General features: G+C 43.7%; 1 protein-coding gene across 1 annotated transcript in view; it reads right to left on the reverse strand.

Moving 5' to 3' along the window:
• Window positions 1-57: 57 nt before the first annotated feature.
• The window catches only part of ralbp1 (ralA binding protein 1), a 37,614-nt gene continuing 15,137 nt past the window's right edge, over window positions 58-22,534 (reverse strand). Inside the window, exons 9-13 of the mRNA XM_031810173.1 lie at window positions 10,348-10,479; window positions 7,392-7,502; window positions 7,049-7,170; window positions 3,176-3,296; window positions 58-2,951 (exon numbers count right to left, since the gene is read on the reverse strand). Of these exons, the coding sequence (XP_031666033.1) occupies window positions 2,637-2,951; window positions 3,176-3,296; window positions 7,049-7,170; window positions 7,392-7,502; window positions 10,348-10,479 (801 nt within the window). The 3' untranslated portion in view covers window positions 58-2,636. The remainder of the gene's footprint in view (window positions 2,952-3,175; window positions 3,297-7,048; window positions 7,171-7,391; window positions 7,503-10,347; window positions 10,480-22,534) is intronic.

Below are 22,534 nucleotides of genomic sequence, written 5' to 3' on the forward strand. Positions count from 1 at the left end.
GTGTTTATACATAAATAAATAACAACAAGAAAATATGACCAATAAGGAAGCATAATGTTCAGTTCTACACCTTTATTTTTCAACTGGCATTGGAAGCTACGAAAGCCTTTAACAATATGAAAATAACCTTATGGCGAAGATGAAACCACAGTTACGAGTCATATCCATTTCAATCGTAACAGATTCGTTAATAAACGATAACATTTCTAAAAATCACATTTCCCCGGCAACAGGATTTTCTCAGACCAACACGTTCCAACGCAGTAGAACAGAGCGCGGTCATACTTCCTTCAGATAATTCAGATCATTACTTACGTCAACACCAAAAAATTAAAAATGCCGAAAAACAACATAAGAGTTGAAAATACAGTATGCTTTACATTTTACAATAATGTACATCCTGCTGTGCCGTCTTAATGTCCTTCGCTTTCACCCATCACAAATTGACAACGACAGGTAAAGTAGCATGTTTCCATTGTTCCAATGGTCATAGACAATGTATTCTGTAATGACTGACTTATAATGTTGACTTGCGCCCACTTATAACAAGCTCTTGTTTATTAGGGCACAGAATGAAGAAAAAAAAAACGTTTTGCAACGGAAAGAGAAAAAAATGTGCATTTCTCATTGAACAAGTTAGTGCCACCCAGTTTTCAAATTTGTTTTCTTCCGTTTGGTGCCCAAATGAACACAACCCAGTCCTTCTGACCCTCTGTCAATAAGAGATGTAAATTATGAATATGGAAAAAGGCAAGCAACATTTTACTTGAAGGGTACTACCAACATAAGGACTTCATAACACATTCATAACCCATCCATAAAACATTCATAAGCACTACATAAGCATTTCGTAATGCTTATCTCTTTGGGTTCTGAATGTGTTCTGTGGATCATTCAACAGGTTTGTATTAACAGGCACAGCAGTGCTCAGTAAAGTTGACATGTTCGTGCTGCTTCTTCAGCTTACCATCATCTCCTATATATTATATTACTGAATAAATGACATCAGGTAGGTACATTTAAACATATTCTATTAGCAAGGATTAGTCTTCTCCCAATATCTACCAGCGTATTATGTAAATATATAGATAGACCAATCACCAATATCTACCAGAGTATTATGTAAATATATAATAGATAGATACACTAATCGGCAGGGTAAGCCTAGTGGTTAGAGCATTGGGCCAGTAACCGGAAGGTTGCAAGATGGAATCCTCCGAGCTGACAAGGTAAAAAATCTATCGTTCTGCCCCTGAACAAGGCAGTTAACCCACCGTTCCTAGGCCGTCATTTTGTAAATAAGAATTTGTTCTTAACCTTTATTTAACTAGGCAAGTCAGTTAAATAAAAAATAAAAATAATAAATAAATAAAATGTATTAATGTTTCCAAATATTTATATTCATCATGCAGCACCAACATCAACATGTGTGTAAATGAAGCCTTTCTTTAAAAAAGAAGAAGAAGAAGACAAGTGTTTCCAATGACATCATCAGTGTGCATCATGTGATTTTAAACAATTATGGAGGAGCCCTTGCATGTCATTGGCAACGCTCGTAATTATATTGTTTACTACAACAACAACAACAACAATAGAAACGCGACATTTTCTCACACGTTGATGTTGAGGTGGTGATGGAGATGATGAATATGAAGTTGTAAAAAAAAAAAAGTTTGACATCTCTCTTTAATGTTGTCTTTAGTGGTTCTATCGACCCAACAGACCCGTGTGTCTCTCTCTCTCTCAGTTATTATGGCACAGAGGATCCATTCCATTCATGATTGGTGCAGGACTGGTGCAGGACTGGTAAAGGATTGGTGCAGGATTGGTGCAGGATTGGTGCAGGATTGGTGCAGGATTGGTACAGGATTGGTGCAGGATTGGTGCAGGATTGGTGCAGGATTGGTGCAGGATTGGTGCAGGATTGGTAAAGCCAAGCATTAAGTGGAGTTGTTTTTAATGTTGTTATTTTAACATGGGCCATATTAAAAAGCTGTCATCTAAGATGCTTTTCTATCATTTATAGTATGAGTGCTGATCTAGGATCAGTGTAGCCTTTTAGATTGTTGTGAATAAGAACTACATGGACAGAGAGGATCTGATCTGAGATCAGCACTCCTACTGTGAGACGCTTTGTGAATATAGGACCTGGAGCCTACCTCGTCCTTCATTAGTAGCCTCACTCCTCCTCTCCTACCTCCTCCTCTCCTCCTCGTTTGGCCAGGGAGAAGGGGAGAGATGGATGGATCCCAGGGAAAGAGGGGGAGAGGGATGAATAGAGTCCAGGAGAGATGGATAGAGACCAGGGAGAGATGGAGAGATGAATAGAGGCCAGGGAGAGATGAATAGAGGCCAGGGAGAGATGGATAGAGACCAGGGAGAGATGGATAGAGGCCAGGGAGATGGAGAGAGACCAGGGAGAGATGGAGAGAGACCAGGGAGAGATGGAGAGAGACCAGGGAGAGAGGGAGAGAGACCAGGGAGAGATGGATAGAGGCCAGGGAGAGATGGATAGAGGCCAGGGAGAGATGGAGAGAGACCAGGGAGAGAGACCAGGGAGAGATGAATAGAGACCAGGGAGAGATGGATAGAGGCCAGGGAGAGATGGAGAGGGATGTGTAGAGCTGGAGAGGAGCTCACAGGTTGGTCTCCCTCCTATCTTTACTAGGGGAAGGTTTAGGGGGATCCTTGGTGGTGGTAGCTTTCCCGTTCTTAGCTTCGACCACCACTGGCTCTGCTGTTGCAGGGGAAACCACGGCAGCTACGGAACGTTTGGTCTGCTCCTCGCTCCTCGCCTCGGGGCTGGGCTGTATGGGCGGAGCCTGTTCTGCTGGAGGTGGGGCTGTCAGCTCCTGTAGCTTGTGGGTCTGGAGGAGGCGGAGCTGAACGCGCAGTTCCAAGATGGCTTCCTGCTCCTCGTGGATGGCCTGGTTGAAGTGGGTGTTCTTGTTCTGGAGAATGGCGAGATGGAGACACAAGGAGAGACAGTTCAGACGGACAGAGAGAGAGAGAGAGAAAGAGAGACAGACAGAAAGACAGACAGACAGACAGAGAGGAGACAGACAGACAGGAGAGAGAGACAACAACAAGAAGCAAAACTAGATGACGCAGAATAAAAGCACTAAGTATATCAGAGCTCAGACATCCCCCTCTCTCTTCTCCCTCCGTCTCTCACCTCCAGTTCTTCGTTCTGTTTGTGCAGCTCTTCCAGGATCATCTGTAGTTCCTCCTCGTCTTCGCTCTCACTCTCGCTGTCTGAAGAGTACTCCTCTGTCTCACTGCGACCCTGTTGACGACTATAGACACAAGGAGAGGAGAGCTTAACTTATATTCACCAGTGGACAAAATATTAAGAACGCCTTCCTAATATTGAGTTGCAAGTTCAAATCCCCGAGCTGACAAGGTACAAATCTGTCGTTCTGCCCCTGAACAGGCAGTTAACCCACTGTTCCTAGGCCGTCATTGAAAATAAGAATTTGTTCTTAACTGACTTGCCTCGTTAAATAAAGTTTTAAAAAACATTTAAAAAATACACACTCACGATGTTTGTTCAAGTTCTGGGATTTGTCTAACAGTAGACATTTGTATTTATTTAACCTTTATTTAACTAGGCAAGTTAGTTAAGAACAAATTCTTATTTTCAATGACTGCCTAGGAACAGTGGGTTAACTGGTCTAGGAACAGTGGGTTAACTGGTCTAGGAACAGTGGGTTAACTGGTCTAGGAACAGTGGGTTAGCTGCCTGTTCAGGGGCAGAAGGATAGATTTGTACCTTGTCAGCTCCGGGATTCGATGTAGCAACCTTTCGGTTACTAGTCCAACACTCTAACCACTAGGCTACCTGCCTCCCCCCTCTAACCACTAGGCTACCTGCTGGTTACTAGTCCAACACTCTAACCACTAGGCTACCTGCTGGTTACTGGCCCAACACTAACCACTAGGCTACCTGCTGGTTACTGGCCCAACACTAACCACTAGGCTACCTGCTGGTTACTGGCCCAACACTCTAACCACTAGGCTACCTGCTGGTTACTAGTCCAACACTCTAACCACTAGGCTACCTGCTGGTTACTAGTCCAACACTCTAACCACTAGGCTACCTGCTGGTTACTAGTCCAACACTCTAACCACTAGGCTACCTGCTGGTTACTAGTCCAACACTCTAACCACTAGGATACCTGCTGGTTACTGACCCAACACTCTAACCACTAGGCTACCTGCCGCCCCTCCACTCTAACCACTAGGCTACCTGCTGGTTACTAGTCCAACACTCTAACCACTAGGCTACCTGCTGGTTACTAGTCCAACACTCTAACCACTAGGCTACCTGCTGGTTACTAGTCCAACACTCTAACCACTAGGCTACCTGCTGGTTACTAGTCCAACACTCTAACCACTAGGCTATCTGCTGGTTACTAGTCCAACACTCTAACCACTAGGCTACCTGCCGCCCCTCCACTCTAACCACTAGGCTACCTGCTGGTTACTAGTCCAACACTCTAACCACTAGGCTACCTGCTGGTTACTGGCCCAACACTCTAACCACTAGGCTACCTGCTGGTTACTAGTCCAACACTCTAACCACTAGGCTACCTGCTGGTTACTAGTCCAACACTCTAACCACTAGGCTACCTGCCGCCCCTCCACTCTAACCACTAGGCTACCTGCTGGTTACTAGTCCAACACTCTAACCACTAGGCTACCTGCTGGTTACTGGCCCAACACTCTAACCACTAGGCTACCTGCTGGTTACTAGTCCAACACTCTAACCACTAGGCTACCTGCTGGTTACTAGTCCAACACTCTAACCACTAGGCTACCTGCTGGTTACTGGCCCAACACTCTAACCACTAGGCTACCTGCTGGTTACTAGTCCAACACTCTAACCACTAGGCTACCTGCTGGTTACTAGTCCAACACTCTAACCACTAGGCTACCTGCTGGTTACTAGTCCAACACTCTAACCACTAGGCTACCTGCTGGTTACTAGTCCAACACTCTAACCACTAGGATACCTGCTGGTTACTGACCCAACACTCTAACCACTAGGCTACCTGCCGCCCCTCCACTCTAACCACTAGGCTACCTGCTGGTTACTAGTCCAACACTCTAACCACTAGGCTACCTGCTGGTTACTAGTCCAACACTCTAACCACTAGGATACCTGCTGGTTACTGACCCAACACTCTAACCACTAGGCTACCTGCCGCCCCTCCACTCTAACCACTAGGCTACCTGCTGGTTACTAGTCCAACACTCTAACCACTAGGCTACCTGCTGGTTACTAGTCCAACACTCTAACCACTAGGCTACCTGCTGGTTACTAGTCCAACACTCTAACCACTAGGCTACCTGCTGGTTACTAGTCCAACACTCTAACCACTAGGCTACCTGCTGGTTACTAGTCCAACACTCTAACCACTAGGCTACCTGCCGCCCCTCCACTCTAACCACTAGGCTACCTGCTGGTTACTAGTCCAACACTCTAACCACTAGGCTACCTGCTGGTTACTAGTCCAACACTCTAACCACTAGGCTACCTGCTGGTTACTGGCCCAACACTCTAACCACTAGGCTACCTGCTGGTTACTAGTCCAACACTCTAACCACTAGGCTACCTGCTGGTTACTAGTCCAACACTCTAACCACTAGGCTACCTGCTGGTTACTAGTCCAACACTCTAACCACTAGGCTACCTGCTGGTTACTAGTCCAACACTCTAACCACTAGGCTACCTGCTGGTTACTGGCCCAACACTCTAACCACTAGGCTACCTGCTGGTTACTAGTCCAACACTCTAACCACTAGGCTACCTGCTGGTTACTAGTCCAACACTCTAACCACTAGGCTACCTGCTGGTTACTAGTCCAACACTCTAACCACTAGGCTACCTGCTGGTTACTAGTCCAACACTCTAACCACTAGGATACCTGCTGGTTACTGACCCAACACTCTAACCACTAGGCTACCTGCCGCCCCTCCACTCTAACCACTAGGCTACCTGCTGGTTACTAGTCCAACACTCTAACCACTAGGCTACCTGCTGGTTACTGGCCCAACACTCTAACCACTAGGCTACCTGCTGGTTACTGGCCCAACACTCTAACCACTAGGCTACCTGCTGGTTACTAGTCCAACACTCTAACCACTAGGCTACCTGCCTCCCCACTCTAACCACTAGGCTACCTGCTGGTTACTAGTCCAACACTCTAACCCTAGGCTACCTGCCTCCCCACTCTAACCACTAGGCTACCTGCTGGTTACTAGTCCAACACTCTAACCCTAGGCTACCTGCCTCCCCACTCTAACCACTAGGCTACCTGCTGGTTACTAGTCCAACACTCTAACCCTAGGCTACCTGCCTCCCCACTCTAACCCTAGGCTACCTGCCTCCCCACTCTAACCCTAGGCTACCTGCCTCCCCACTCTAACCCTAGGCTACCTGCCTCCCGTAAGTAGAGATGAGACTAGCCAGAGATAAAATAGTGCTGCAGGATTGGCTGTGGGATTGGCTGAGCCGACTCAAGATTGTAAAATCTACACTTTATAAAAATATCAACACTTGTAAAGTGTTGGTCTCACGTCAGTCAGAGCTGCGACCTCTAGCCGGTCACGTCAGTCAGAGCTGCGACCTCTAGCCGGTCACGTCAGTCAGAGCTGCGACCTCTAGCCGGTCACGTCAGTCAGAGCTGCGACCTCTAGCCGGTCACGTCAGTCAGAGCTGCGACCTCTAGCCGGTCACGTCAGTCAGAGCTGCGACCTCTAGCCGGTCACGTCAGTCAGAGCTGCGACCTCTAGCCGGTCACGTCAGTCAGAGCTGCGACCTCTAGCCGGTCACGTCAGTCAGAGCTGCGACCTCTAGCCGGTCACGTCAGTCAGAGCTGCGACCTCTAGCCGGTCACGTCAGTCAGAGCTGCGACCTCTAGCCGGTCACGTCAGTCAGAGCTGCGACCTCTAGCCGGTCACGTCAGTCAGAGCTGCGACCTCTAGCCGGTCACGTCAGTCAGAGCTGCGACCTCTAACCGGTCACGTCAGTCAGAGTTCTGACCTCTGTATGTCAGCGATCTCGGCCCTCAGTCTCTCGATCTCCTCCTTCTCTGTAGCGATCTGTCTCCTCAACACCTGCTCCAGAGATATCAGCTCCTCCTGCTCTGTCAGGATCTCATTCTCCTGTAGGGAGGGATGGAGGGGAGGGGGAGGCAGGGAGGGGAGAGAGAGGGAGAGACAGGAGAGAGAGGGGAGGGAGAGAGGGAGGGGAGGCAGGGAGGGGATAAAAAAAGCACTGTTCAGCATAAATCCGCAGATAATTTCCACTCCATAATGTCCATGTTCGTGTGTTACCGTGTGTGTGTGTGTTACCGTGTGTGTGTGTGTGTTACCGTGTGTGTTACCTGTGCCAGCAGTATGTTGACCACCTCTTCTTCATTCTCAGTCATCTCTTCTTTAGAAACATCTTCTTTAGAGAGACTGGCTATCTCCTGGGCTATCTTAGTCTCACACTCCTGGAGACACACACACACACACACACACGTTAGAGAGACCGGATCTCTAACACTCCTGGGAGGTACCCACTAGGGCTGGTACAATTACTGCATAACCGTGTAACCGACGGGTATGGAAGAAATAACCGTCATTTTGGAAACTAATAAACAAACTGAAGACTGGAAGGCAGGTTGAGTTTCTGCTGTAGCACAGACTCTTAACATTGATTAAACTTTGTTGCTTCTTGCTGATACAAGCAGTCTTTGGTTGCCTAGACAACGGCATTCACCATGCAGCACACAGAAATATAATGAATAGAACAGGCTTGGAACTTCTAACCCTGGTCATATGACTGGTAAATAGAATGAAATGAATGAAATGAAACCCTGGTAAATAGAATGAATAGAACCTGTAACCCTGGTAAATAGAATGAATAGAACCTGTAACCCTGGTAAATAGAATGAATAGAACCTGTAACCCTGGTAAATAGAATGAATAGAACCTGTAACCCTGGTAAATAGAATGAATAGAACCTGTAACCCTGGTAAATAGAATGAATAGAACCTGTAACCCTGGTAAATAGAATGAATAGAACCTGTAACCCTGGTAAATAGAATGAATAGAACCTGTAACCCTGGTAAATAGAATGAATAGAACCTGTGACCCTGGTAAATAGAATGAATAGAACCTGTGACCCTGGTAAATAGAATGAATAGAACCTGTAACCCTGGTAAATAGAATGAATAGAACCTGTAACCCTGGTAAATAGAATGAATAGAACCTGTAACCCTGGTAAATAGAATGAATAGAACCTGTAACCCTGGTAAATAGAATGAATAGAACCTGTAACCCTGGTAAATAGAATGAATAGAACCTGTAACCCTGGTAAATAGAATGAATAGAACCTGTGACCCTGGTAAATAGAATGAATAGAACCTGTAACCCTGGTAAATAGAATGAATAGAACCTGTAACCCTGGTAAATAGAATGAATAGAACCCGTAACCCTGGTAAATAGAATGAATAGAACCTGTAACCCTGGTAAATAGAATGAATAGAACCTGTAACCCTGGTAAATAGAATGAATAGAACCTGTAACCCTGGTAAATAGAATGAATAGAACCTGTAACCCTGGTAAATAGAATGAATAGAACCTGTAACCCTGGTAAATAGAATGAATAGAACCTGTAACCCTGGTAAATAGAATGAATAGAACCTGTAACCCTGGTAAATAGAATGAATAGAACCTGTAACCCTGGTAAATAGAATGAATAGAACCTGTAACCCTGGTAAATAGAATGAATAGAACCTGTAACCCTGGTAAATAGAATGAATAGAACCTGTAACCCTGGTAAATAGAATGAATAGAACCTGTAACCCTGGTAAATAGAATGAATAGAACCTGTAACCCTGGTAAATAGAATGAATAGAACCTGTAACCCTGGTAAATAGAATGAATAGAACCTGTAACCCTGGTAAATAGAATGAATAGAACCTCTAACCCTGGTAAATAGAATGAATAGAACCTCTAACCCTGGTAAATAGAATGAATAGAACCTCTAACCCTGGTAAATAGAATGAATAGAACCTCTAACCCTGGTAAATAGAATGAATAGAACCTCTAACCCTGGTCATATGACTGGATATATGTAGGAAAATAAAAGTCATGTGAATTATTGTCAACCTAAAATGTTGTCAATTAATTCTAGAGTTTATAAAAGTTTTGTACCAGTGTTCTGTATAAATAGCCTCTAAAATATATGTAAAACAGACTATAAAATGACAAATAATCCAACAGCAGTACTTGCTACATTTCCAATTGGAAGTCCTACCATCAACTGACGTCAGCCAGAGTCTGTCTGCCTGTGGATTGGCTGCTTTGTTTGAATGGAATTCAATCGTTCCTCTAAAACTGTCTGGCAGGCTAACCAACTTGGTGCAGATCAATTATTCAAATTCATTATTTTACACAATATCTTATCACAGCACACTAAAAATCAGCTGACCTTTAAATCAAAATCCAAATCTTATTTGTCACATGCTTTGTAGACAACAAGTGTAGAATAACAGTGAAATGCTGACTGACGGGTCCTTTTCCAACAATGCAGAGTTAAAGAATGAAATACAATTTAATAATGACAGTGAATAACAGTAAAAAAATAACATGGCTATATACACTGGATATTTATGTCTTTTATTTTCTCTTTCTAATTATCATAATTGTTTTTAAAAACAGTCGTATTGTTCTCTAGTAGTAGTGATCTGAGTTTAATTTTGTATTGTTGTCCTTGTAGTGTTCGGACCCCAGGAAGAGTAACTAATGCTTCTGCAACAGCTAAAACATAAATCATGTGTTTTGAGCCGTATATACATCTACAGAGCATTCAGAAAGTATTCAGACCCCTTGACTTTTTCCACTTTTTGTTACGGTGTGCCTCAACGCAATCCTGTCTCGGAGCTCTACGGACAATTCCTTCGACCTCATGGCTTGGTTTTTGCTCTGACGTCATATAGACAGGTGTGTCTCTTTCCAAATCATGTCCAATCAATTGAATTTACCACAGGTGGACTTCAATCAAGTTGTAAAAATGTCTCAAGAATTATAATTTTTTCCATTAAAAAAAATAAAAATAAACTGGTTTCGCTTTGTCATTACGGGGTATTGTGATGTCATTATGGGCTGTTCTGATGTCATCATGGGGGATTGTGATGTCATTATGGGGTATTGTGTGTAGATTGATGAGGAACATCTTTTATATAATCCATTTTAGAATGAGGCTGTAACGTAACAAAATGTGGATAAAGGAAGAAATCTGAATCTATTTTCCGAATACTCTGTATGTTGTGTGTGTGTGTGTGTCCTTGCCTGTCTCTTCGCCTCCCGTAGTTTGCGTTTTAAAGCGGTGAGGATTCGTTGGACCTCCCAGAGCCTCTCTTCTTTAGACAGATCCTTCACCCCAGCCTGGAGGTCTCTGTGAAGGCAGTTCAGCAGGAACTCCTAGGGGGAGGGACATTATCATACAGAATTATAGTAACCTTTAATATTAACTATACAATATGTTACACTGAACAAAAATAAGAACACAACATGCAACAATTTCAAAGAGTTACAGTTTTTAGAAGGAAATCAAGTCAATTTAAAATATATATATAATAAATTAGGCCATAATTTATGGATTTCACACGACCTCTCAGGGGGGGGGAGTCATGGGTGGGCTGGGGATGACATAGTCCTATCCACTAAGGAGCCAGGCCCAGCCAATCAGAATTTGTTTTCCCACAAAAGGGCTTTATTACAGACAGAATTACTCCTCAGACGATCCCACATGTGGATTCCGGTAGTCAGCAAGCCACTTGAGACATTTGTGGCATTTGTATTTATTATGGATCCCCATTAGTTCCTGCCAAGGCAGCAGCTACTCTTCCTGGGGTTTATTATGGATCCCCACTAGTTCCTGCCAAGGCAGCAGCTACTCTTCCTGGGGTTTATTAGGGATCCCCATTAGTTCCTGCCAAGGCAGCAGCTACTCTTCCTGGAGTTTATTATGGATCCCCATTAGTTCCTGCCAAGGCAGCAGCTACTCTTCCTGGAGTTTATTATGGATCCCCACTAGTTCCTGTAAAGGCAGCAGCTACTCTTCCTGGGGTTTATTATGGATCCCCATTAGTTCCTGCCAAGGAAGCAGCTACTCTTCCTGGAGTTTATTATGGATCCCCATTAGTTCCTGTCAAGGCAGCAGCTACTCTTCCTGGGGTTTATTATGGATCTCCATTAGTTCCTGTTGCCAAGGCAGCAGCTACTCTTCCTGGGGTTTATTATGGATCCCCATTAGTTCCTGCCAAGGCAGCAGCTACTCTTCCTGGGGTTTATTATGGATCTCCATTAGTTCCTGCCAAGGCAGCAGCTACTCTTCCTGGAGTTTATTATGGATCCCCATTAGTTCCTGCCAAGGCAGCAGCTACTCTTCCTGGAGTTTATTATGGATCCCCATTAGTTCCTGTCAAGGCAGCAGCTACTCTTCCTGGGGTTTATTATGGATCCCCATTAGTTCCTGTCAAGGCAGCAGCTACTTTTCCTGGGATCCACAGATTTCACAACACACTGTGTGCCCTCGGGCCCCTACTCCACCACTACCACATATCTACAGTACTAAATCCATGTGTATGTACAGTGCATATGTTATCGTGTGTATGTCTCTCTTCACAGTCCCCGCTGTTCCATAAGGTGTATTTTCATCTGTTTTTTTAATCTGATTCTACTGCTTGAATCAGTTACCTGATGTGGAATAGAGTTCCATGTAGTCATGGCTCTATGTAGTACTGTGGAATAGAGTTCCATGTAGTCATGGCTCTATGTAGTACTGTGGAATAGAGTTCCATGTAGTCATGGCTCTATGTAGTACTGTGGAATAGAGTTCCATGTAGTCATGGCTCTATGTAGTACTGTGGAATAGAGTTCCATGTAGTCAGGGCTCTATGTAGTACTGTGGAATAGAGTTCCATGTAGTCACGGCTCTATGTAGTACTGTGGAATAGAGTTCCATGTAGTCAGGGCTCTATGTAGTACTGTGGAATAGAGTTCCATGTAGTCAGGGCTCTATGTAGTACTGTGGAATAGAGTTCCATGTAGTCACGGCTCTATGTAGTACTGTGGAATAGAGTTCCATGTAGTCATGGCTCTATGTAGTACTGTGGAATAGAGTTCCATGTAGTCATGGCTCTATGTAGTACTGTGGAATAGAGTTCCATGTAGTCATGGCTCTATGTAGTACTGTGGAATAGAGTTCCATGTAGTCATGGCTCTATGTAGTACTGTGGAATAGAGTTCCATGTAGTCATGGCTCTATGTAGTACTGTGGAATAGAGTTCCATGTAGTCATGGCTCTATGTAGTACTGTGGAATAGAGTTCCATGTAGTCATGGCTCTATGTAGTACTGTGGAATAGAGTTCCATGTAGTCATGGCTCTATGTAGTACTGTGGAATAGAGTTCCATGTAGTCATGTCTCTATGTAGTACTGTGGAATAGAGTTCCATGTAGTCAGGGCTCTATGTAGTACTGTGGAATAGAGTTCCATGTAGTCACGGCTCTATGTAGTACTGTGGAATAGAGTTCCATGTAGTCACGGCTCTATGTAGTACTGTGGAATAGAGTTCCATGTAGTCAGGGCTCTATGTAGTACTGTGGAATAGAGTTCCATGTAGTCACGGCTCTATGTAGTACTGTGGAATAGAGTTCCATGTAGTCACGGCTCTATGTAGTACTGTGGAATAGAGTTCCATGTAGTCATGGCTCTATGTAGTACTGTGGAATAGAGTTCCATGTAGTCATGGCTCTATGTAGTACTGTGGAATAGAGTTCCATGTAGTCATGGCTCTATGTAGTACTGTGGAATAGAGTTCCATGTAGTCATGGCTCTATGTAGTACTGTGGAATAGAGTTCCATGTAGTCATGGCTCTATGTAGTACTGTGGAATAGAGTTCCATGTAGTCATGGCTCTATGTAGTACTGTGGAATAGAGTTCCATGTAGTCATGGCTCTATGTAGTACTGTGGAATAGAGTTCCATGTAGTCATGGCTCTATGTAGTACTGTGGAATAGAGTTCCATGTAGTCATGTCTCTATGTAGTACTGTGGAATAGAGTTCCATGTAGTCATGTCTCTATGTAGTACTGTGGAATAGAGTTCCATGTAGTCATGTCTCTATGTAGTACTGTGGAATAGAGTTCCATGTAGTCATGGCTCTATGTAGTACTGTGGAATAGAGTTCCATGTAGTCATGGCTCTATGTAGTACTGTGGAATAGAGTTCCATGTAGTCATGGCTCTATGTAGTACTGTGGAATAGAGTTCCATGTAGTCATGTCTCTATGTAGTACTGTGGAATAGAGTTCCATGTAGTCAGGGCTCTATGTAGTACTGTGGAATAGAGTTCCATGTAGTCATGGCTCTATGTAGTACTGTGGAATAGAGTTCCATGTAGTCATGGCTCTATGTAGTACTGTGGAATAGAGTTCCATGTAGTCACGGCTCTATGTAGTACTGTGGAATAGAGTTCCATGTAGTCACGGCTCTATGTAGTACTGTGGAATAGAGTTCCATGTAGTCATGGCTCTATGTAGTACTGTGGAATAGAGTTCCATGTAGTCAGGGCTCTATGTAGTACTGTGGAATAGAGTTCCATGTAGTCATAGCTCTGTCGTACTGTGCACCTCCCATAGTCTGTTCTGGACTTGGGGACTGAAGAGACCTCTGGTGGCATGTCTTGTGGCGTATGCATGGGTGTCTGAGCTGTGTGCCAGTCGTTTACACACAGCTCGGTGCATTCAACATGTCAATACCTCTCACATTGTATGACAGAACTGCACATTTTAGAGTGCTACACCAGTGGCATGATCATGCTGTTTAAATAAGCTTTCATGATAATTCATCCACCTGACAGCTGTGGCATATCTTGGCAAAAGGAGAAATGTTCACTAACAGGGGTGATAAAATTTGAGCACAAAATGTTTTGAGTAATTAGCTTTTTTGTGCATCTGGAAAATTTCTAGGATCTTTTATGAAACACTTTACATGAAACTAAACCTGAGTTTAAATATCTAGGATCTTTTATGAAACACTTTACATGAAACTAAACCTGAGTTTAAATATCTAGGATCTTTTATGAAACACTTTACATGAAACTAAACCTGAGTTTAAATATCTAGGATCTTTTATGAAACACTTTACATGAAACTAAACCTGAGTTTAAATATCTAGGATCTTTTATGAAACACTTTACATTAACCTAAACCTGAGTTTAAATATCTAGGATCTTTTATGAAACACTTTACATGAACCTAAACCTGAGTTTAAATATCTAGGATCTTTTATGAAACACTTTACATGAACCTAAACCTGAGTTTAAATATCTAGGATCTTTTATGAAACACTTTACATGAAACTAAACCTGAGTTTAAATATCTAGGATCTTTTATGAAACACTTTACATGAAACTAAACCTGAGTTTAAATATCTAGGATCTTTTATGAAACACTTTACATGAAACTAAACCTGAGTTTAAATATCTAGGATCTTTTATGAAACACTTTACATGAAACTAAACCTGAGTTTAAATATCTAGGATCTTTTATGAAACACTTTACATGAAACTAAACCTGAGTTTAAATATCTAGGATCTTTTATGAATTTAATTCGTTTATATCTTTGATATATTCTAGTTTAAATCTCGGTGGGGTTGCGGTTACGACGACCGTGGGCTGAGTGTATACCTCCGACTGCATCAAGTCACTGTCAGTCGATACGAGGAAAGTCGGGTGGTTGATTTTTTTATTTTATTTAACCAGGCAAGTCAATTAGGAACAAATTATTAGCAACAATGATGGCCTAGCAAGAGGCAAAAGACCTATGGGGATGGGAGCTGGGATAAAAAAAAATACTAATTTAAATCGCACATCTCAACAAAAGACACCACAACATAAAGAGAGACCTAAGACAACAACACAACACGGCAGCAGCTCAAACATGGTGTGTGGTCAGTAGTAGTGGTCAGTAGTAGTGGTCAGTAGTTATAGCCAGTAGTTATAGCCAGTAGTTATAGCCAGTAGTAATGGTCAGTAGTTATAGCCAGTAGTAGTGGTCAGTAGTAGTGGCCAGTAGTTATAGCCAGTAGTAGTGGTCAGTAGTAGTGGTCAGTAGTTATAGCCAGTAGTAGTGGTCAGTAGTTATAGCCAGTAGTTATAGCCAGTAGTAGTGGTCAGTAGTAGTGGCCAGTAGTAGTGGTCAGTAGTTATAGCCAGTAGTAGTGGTCAGTAGTAGTGGTCAGTAGTTATAGCCAGTAGTATGGGTCATTAGTTATAGCCAGTAGTTATAGCCAGTAGTAGTGGTCAGTAGGTATAGCCAGTAGTATTGGCCAGTAGGTATAGCCAGTAGTAGTGGTCAGTAGTTATAGCCAGTAGTAGTGGTCAGTAGTTATAGCCAGTAGTAGTGGTCAGTAGTTATCGCCAGTAGTTATAGCCAGTAGTAGTGGTCAGTAGTTATAGCCAGTAGTAGTGGTCAGTAGTTATAGCCAGTAGTAGTGGTCAGTAGTTATAGCCAGTAGTAGTGTTCAGTAGTTATAGCCAGTAGTAGTGTTCAGTAGTTATAGCCAGTAGTAGTGTTCAGTAGTTATAGCCAGTAGTAGTGGTCAGTAGGTATAGCCAGTAGTAGTGGTCAGTAGGTATAGCCAGTAGTAGTGGTCAGTAGGTATAGCCAGTAGTAGTGGTCAGTAGGTATAGCCAGTAGTAGTGGTCAGTAGGTATAGCCAGTAGTAGTTATAGCCAGTAGTTATAGCCAGTAGTAGTGGTCAGTAGGTATAGCCAGTAGTAGTGGTCAGTAGGTATAGCCAGTAGTAGTGGTCAGTAGGTATAGCCAGTAGTAGTGGTCAGTAGGTATAGCCAGTAGTAGTGGTCAGTAGGTATAGCCAGTAGTAGTGGTCAGTAGGTATAGCCAGTAGTAGTGGTCAGTAGTTATAGCCAGTAGTAGTGGTCAGTAGGTATAGCCAGTAGTAGTGGTCAGTAGGTATAGCCAGTAGTAGTGGTCAGTAGGTATAGCCAGTAGTAGTGGTCAGTAGTTATAGCCAGTAGTAGTGGTCAGTAGTTATAGCCAGTAGTAGTGGTCAGTAGGTATAGCCAGTAGTAGTGGTCAGTAGTAGTGGTCAGTAGTTATAGCCAGTAGTAGTGGTCAGTAGGTATAGCCAGTAGTAGTGGTCAGTAGTAGTGGTCAGTAGTTATAGCCAGTAGTAGTGGTCAGTAGGTATAGCCAGTAGTAGTGGTCAGTAGGTATAGCCAGTAGTAGTGGTCAGTAGGTATAGCCAGTAGTAGTGGTCAGTAGTTATAGCCAGTAGTAGTGGTCAGTAGTAGTGGTCAGTAGTTATAGCAGGTAGTTATAGCCAGTAGTAGTGGTCAGTAGGTATAGCCAGTAGTAGTGGTCAGTAGGTATAGCCAGTAGTAGTGGTCAGTAGTAGTGGTCAGTAGGTATAGCCAGTAGTAGTAGTCAGTAGGTATAGCCAGTAGTAGTGGTCAGTAGGTATAGCCAGTAGTAGTGGTCAGTAGTTATAGCCAGTAGTAGTGGTCAGTAGGTATAGCCAGTAGTAGTGGTCAGTAGTTATAGCCAGTAGTAGTGGTCAGTAGTTATAGCCAGTAGTAGTGGTCAGTAGGTATAGCCAGTAGTAGTGGTCAGTAGGTATAGCCAGTAGTAGTGGTCAGTAGGTATAGCCAGTAGTAGTGGTCAGTAGGTATAGCCAGTAGTAGTGGTCAGTAGTTATAGCCAGTAGTAGTGGTCAGTAGTTATAGCCAGTAGTAGTGGTCAGTAGTTATAGCCAGTAGTAGTGGTCAGTAGTTATAGCCAGTAGTAGTGGTCAGTAGTTATAGCCAGTAGTAGTGGTCAGTAGGTATAGCCAGTAGTAGTGGTCAGTAGGTATAGCCAGTAGTAGTGGTCAGTAGTTATAGCCAGTAGTAGTGGTCAGTAGGTATAGCCAGTAGTAGTAGGCCAGTAGTTATAGCCAGTAGTAGTGGCCAGTAGGTATAGCCAGTAGTAGTGGTCAGTAGGTATAGCCAGTAGTAGTGGTCAGTAGGTATAGCCAGTAGTAGTGGTCAGTAGGTATAGCCAGTAGTAGTGGTCAGTAGTTATAGCCAGTAGTAGTGGTCAGTAGGTATAGCCAGTAGTAGTGGTCAGTAGTTATAGCCAGTAGTAGTGGTCAGTAGTTATAGCCAGTAGTAGTGGTCAGTAGGTATAGCCAGTAGTAGTGGTCAGTAGTATAGCCAGTAGTAGTGGTCAGTAGGTATAGCCAGTAGTAGTGGTCAGTAGGTATAGCCAGTAGTAGTGGTCAGTAGGTATAGCCAGTAGTAGTGGTCAGTAGGTATAGCCAGTAGTAGTGGTCAGTAGGTATAGCCAGTAGTAGTGGTCAGTAGGTATAGCCAGTAGTAGTGGTCAGTAGGTATAGCCAGTAGTAGTGGTCAGTAGTTATAGCCAGTAGTAGTGGTCAGTAGTTATAGCCAGTAGTAGTGGTCAGTAGTTATAGCCAGTAGTAGTGGTCAGTAGTTATAGCCAGTAGTAGTGGTCAGTAGGTATAGCCAGTAGTAGTGGTCAGTAGGTATAGCCAGTAGTAGTGGTCAGTAGTTATAGCCAGTAGTAGTGGTCAGTAGGTATAGCCAGTAGTAGTGGTCAGTAGGTATAGCCAGTAGTAGTGGTCAGTAGTTATAGCCAGTAGTAGTGGTCAGTAGTTATAGCCAGTAGTAGTGGTCAGTAGTTATAGCCAGTAGTAGTGGTCAGTAGTTATAGCCAGTAGTAGTGGTCAGTAGGTATAGCCAGTAGTAGTGGTCAGTAGGTATAGCCAGTAGTTATAGCCAGTAGTAGTGGTCAGTAGGTATAGCCAGTAGTAGTGGTCAGTAGGTATAGCCAGTAGTAGTGGTCAGTAGGTATAGCCAGTAGTAGTGGTCAGTAGGTATAGCCAGTAGTAGTGGTCAGTAGTTATAGCCAGTAGTAGTGGTCAGTAGTTATAGCCAGTAGTAGTGGTCAGTAGTTATAGCCAGTAGTAGTGGTCAGTAGTTATAGCCAGTAGTAGTGGTCAGTAGGTATAGCCAGTAGTAGTGGTCAGTAGTTATAGCCAGTAGTAGTGGTCAGTAGTAGTGGTCAGTAGTTATAGCCAGTAGTAGTGGTCAGTAGGTTATAGCCAGTAGTAGTGGTCAGTAGGTATAGCCAGTAGTAGTGGTCAGTAGTTATAGCCAGTAGTAGTGGTCAGTAGGTATAGCCAGTAGTAGTGGTCAGTAGGTATAGCCAGTAGTAGTGGTCAGTAGGTATACCCAGTAGTAGTGGTCAGTAGTTATAGCCAGTAGTAGTGGTCAGTAGGTATAGCCAGTAGTAGTGGTCAGTAGGTATAGCCAGTAGTAGTGGTCAGTAGGTATAGCCAGTAGTAGTTATAGCCAGTAGTAGTGGTCAGTAGGTATAGCCAGTAGTAGTGGTCAGTAGGTATAGCCAGTAGTAGTGGCCAGTAGTTATAGCCAGTAGTAGTGGTCAGTAGTTATAGCCAGTAGTAGTGGCCAGTAGTTATAGCCAGTAGTAGTGGTCAGTAGTTATAGCCTGTAGTAGTGGTCAGTAGGTATAGCCAGTAGTAGTGGTCAGTAGGTATAGCCAGTAGTAGTGGTCAGTAGGTATAGCCAGTAGTAGTGGTCAGTAGGTATAGCCAGTAGTAGTGGTCAGTAGTTATAGCCAGTAGTAGTGGTCAGTAGTTATAGCCAGTAGTAGTGGTCAGTAGTTATAGCCAGTAGTAGTGGTCAGTAGTTATAGCCAGTAGTAGTGGTCAGTAGGTATAGCCAGTAGTAGTGGTCAGTAGTAGTGGCCAGTAGTTATAGCCAGTAGTAGTGGTCAGTAGGTATAGCCAGTAGTAGTGGTCAGTAGTAGTGGCCAGTAGTAGTGGTCAGTAGTTATAGCCAGTAGTAGTGGTCAGTAGGTATAGCCAGTAGTAGTGGTCAGTAGTTATAGCTAGTAGTAGTGGTCAGTAGTTATAGCCAGTAGTAGTGGTCAGTAGGTATAGCCAGTAGTAGTGGTCAGTAGTAGTGGTCAGTAGTAGTGGTCAGTAGTTATAGCCAGTAGTAGTGGTCAGTAGGTATAGCCAGTAGTAGTGGTCAGTAGGTATAGCCAGTAGTAGTGGTCAGTAGTTATAGCCAGTAGTAGTGGTCAGTAGTTATAGCCAGTAGTAGTGGTCAGTAGTTATAGCCAGTAGTAGTGGTCAGTAGTTATAGCCAGTAGTAGTGGTCAGTAGGTATAGCCAGTAGTAGTGGTCAGTAGTAGTGGTCAGTAGTTATAGCCAGTAGTAGTGGTCAGTAGGTATAGCCAGTAGTAGTGGTCAGTAGGTATAGCCAGTAGTAGTGGTCAGTAGGTATAGCCAGTAGTAGTGGTCAGTAGTTATAGCCAGTAGTAGTGGTCAGTAGTTATAGCCAGTAGTAGTGGTCAGTAGGTATAGCCAGTAGTAGTGGTCAGTAGTTATAGCCAGTAGTAGTGGTCAGTAGTAGTGGTCAGTAGTTATAGCCAGTAGTAGTGGTCAGTAGGTATAGCCAGTAGTAGTGGTCAGTAGGTATAGCCAGTAGTAGTGGTCAGTAGGTATAGCCAGTAGTAGTGGTCAGTAGGTATAGCCAGTAGTAGTGGTCAGTAGGTATAGCCAGTAGTAGTGGTCAGTAGGTATACCCAGTAGTAGTGGTCAGTAGGTATAGCCAGTAGTAGTGGTCAGTAGGTATAGCCAGTAGTAGTGGTCAGTAGGTATAGCCAGTAGTAGTGGCCAGTAGTAGTGGTCAGTAGGTATAGCCAGTAGTAGTGGTCAGTAGTTATAGCCAGTAGTAGTGGTCAGTAGTTATAGCCAGTAGTAGTGGCCAGTAGTAGTGGTCAGTAGGTATAGCCAGTAGTAGTGGTCAGTAGTAGTGGTCAGTAGTTATAGCCAGTAGTAGTGGTCAGTAGGTATAGCCAGTAGTAGTGGTCAGTAGGTATAGCCAGTAGTAGTGGTCAGTAGGTATAGCCAGTAGTAGTGGTCAGTAGGTATAGCCAGTAGTAGTTATAGCCAGTAGTTATAGCCAGTAGTTATAGCCAGTAGTAGTGGTCAGTAGTTATAGCCAGTAGTAGTGGTCAGTAGTTATAGCCAGTAGTAGTGGTCAGTAGTAGTGGTCAGTAGTTATAGCCAGTAGTATTGGCCAGTAGGTATAGCCAGTAGTAGTGGCCAGTAGTTATAGCCAGTAGTTGTGGTCAGTAGTTATAGCCAGTAGTAGTGGTCAGTAGTTATAGCCAGTAGTAGTGGTCAGTAGGTATAGCCAGTAGTAGTGGCCAGTAGTTATAGCCAGTAGTAGTGGTCAGTAGGTATAGCCAGTAGTAGTGGTCAGTAGGTATAGCCAGTAGTAGTGGTCAGTAGGTATAGCCAGTAGTAGTGGTCAGTAGGTATAGCCAGTAGTAGTGGTCAGTAGGTATAGCCAGTAGTAGTGGTCAGTAGGTATAGCCAGTAGTAGTTATAGCCAGTAGTAGTGGTCAGTAGGTATAGCCAGTAGTAGTGGTCAGTAGGTATAGCCAGTAGTAGTGGTCAGTAGGTATAGCCAGTAGTAGTGGTCAGTAGTTATAGCCAGTAGTAGTGGTCAGTAGGTATAGCCAGTAGTAGTGGCCAGTAGTTATAGCCAGTAGTAGTGGTCAGTAGGTATAGCCAGTAGTAGTGGTCAGTAGTTATAGCCAGTAGTAGTGGCCAGTAGTTATAGCCAGTAGTAGTGGCCAGTAGTTATAGCCAGTAGTAGTGGCCAGTAGTTATAGCCAGTAGTAGTGGTCAGTAGTTATAGCCAGTAGTAGTGGTCAGTAGTTATAGCCAGTAGTAGTGGCCAGTAGTTATAGCCAGTAGTAGTGGCCAGTAGTTATAGCCAGTAGTAGTGGCCAGTAGTTATAGCCAGTAGTAGTGGCCAGTAGTTATAGCCAGTAGTAGTGGTCAGTAGTTATAGCCAGTAGTTATAGCCAGTAGTTATAGCCAGTAGTAGTGGTCAGTAGTAGTGGTCAGTAGGTATAGCCAGTAGTAGTGGTCAGTAGGTATAGCCAGTAGTAGTGGTCAGTAGGTATAGCGAGTAGTAGTGGTCAGTAGTTATAGCCAGTAGTAGTGGTCAGTAGTTATAGCCAGTAGTTATAGCCAGTAGTAGTGGTCAGTAGTTATAGCCAGTAGTAGTGGTCAGTAGTTATAGCCAGTAGTAGTGGTCAGTAGTAGTGGTCAGTAGTTATAGCCAGTAGTAGTGGCCAGTAGGTATAGCCAGTAGTAGTGGCCAGTAGTTATAGCCAGTATTTGTGGTCAGTAGTTATAGCCAGTAGTAGTGGTCAGTAGTTATAGCCAATAGTAGTGGTCAGTAGGTATAGCCAGTAGTAGTGGCCAGTAGTTATAGCCAGTAGTAGTGGTCAGTAGGTATAGCCAGTAGTAGTGGTCAGTAGGTATAGCCAGTAGTAGTGGTCAGTAGGTATAGCCAGTAGTAGTGGTCAGTAGGTATAGCCAGTAGTAGTGGTCAGTAGGTATAGCCAGTAGTAGTGGTCAGTAGGTATAGCCAGTAGTAGTGGTCAGTAGGTATAGCCAGTAGTAGTTATAGCCAGTAGTAGTGGTCAGTAGGTATAGCCAGTAGTAGTGGTCAGTAGGTATAGCCAGTAGTAGTGGTCAGTAGGTATAGCCAGTAGTAGTGGTCAGTAGTTATAGCCAGTAGTAGTGGCCAGTAGTTATAGCCAGTAGTAGTGGCCAGTAGTAGTGGTCAGTAGTTATAGCCAGTAGTAGTGGTCAGTAGTTATAGCCAGTAGTAGTGGCCAGTAGTAGTGGTCAGTAGGTATAGCCAGTAGTAGTGGTCAGTAGTTATAGCCAGTAGTAGTGGTCAGTAGTTATAGCCAGTAGTTATAGCCAGTAGTTATAGCCAGTAGTAGTGGTCAGTAGTAGTGGTCAGTAGTTATAGCCAGTAGTAGTGGTCAGTAGTTATAGCCAGTAGTAGTGGTCAGTAGTAGTGGTCAGTAGTTATAGCCAGTAGTATTGGCCAGTAGGTATAGCCAGTAGTAGTGGCCAGTAGTTATAGCCAGTAGTTGTGGTCAGTAGTTATAGCCAGTAGTAGTGGTCAGTAGTTATAGCCAGTAGTAGTGGCCAGTAGGTATAGCCAGTAGTAGTGGCCAGTAGTTATAGCCAGTAGTAGTGGTCAGTAGGTATAGCCAGTAGTAGTGGTCAGTAGGTATAGCCAGTAGTAGTGGTCAGTAGGTATAGCCAGTAGTAGTGGTCAGTAGGTATAGCCAGTAGTAGTGGTCAGTAGGTATAGCCAGTAGTAGTTATAGCCAGTAGTAGTGGTCAGTAGGTATAGCCAGTAGTAGTGGTCAGTAGGTATAGCCAGTAGTAGTGGTCAGTAGGTATAGCCAGTAGTAGTGGTCAGTAGGTATAGCCAGTAGTAGTGGTCAGTAGGTATAGCCAGTAGTAGTGGTCAGTAGGTATAGCCAGTAGTAGTGGCCAGTAGGTATAGCCAGTAGTAGTGGCCAGTAGTTAT

Source organism: Oncorhynchus kisutch, linkage group LG30, assembly GCF_002021735.2.
Source record: "Oncorhynchus kisutch isolate 150728-3 linkage group LG30, Okis_V2, whole genome shotgun sequence".
Classification (NCBI taxonomy): domain Eukaryota; kingdom Metazoa; phylum Chordata; class Actinopteri; order Salmoniformes; family Salmonidae; genus Oncorhynchus; species Oncorhynchus kisutch.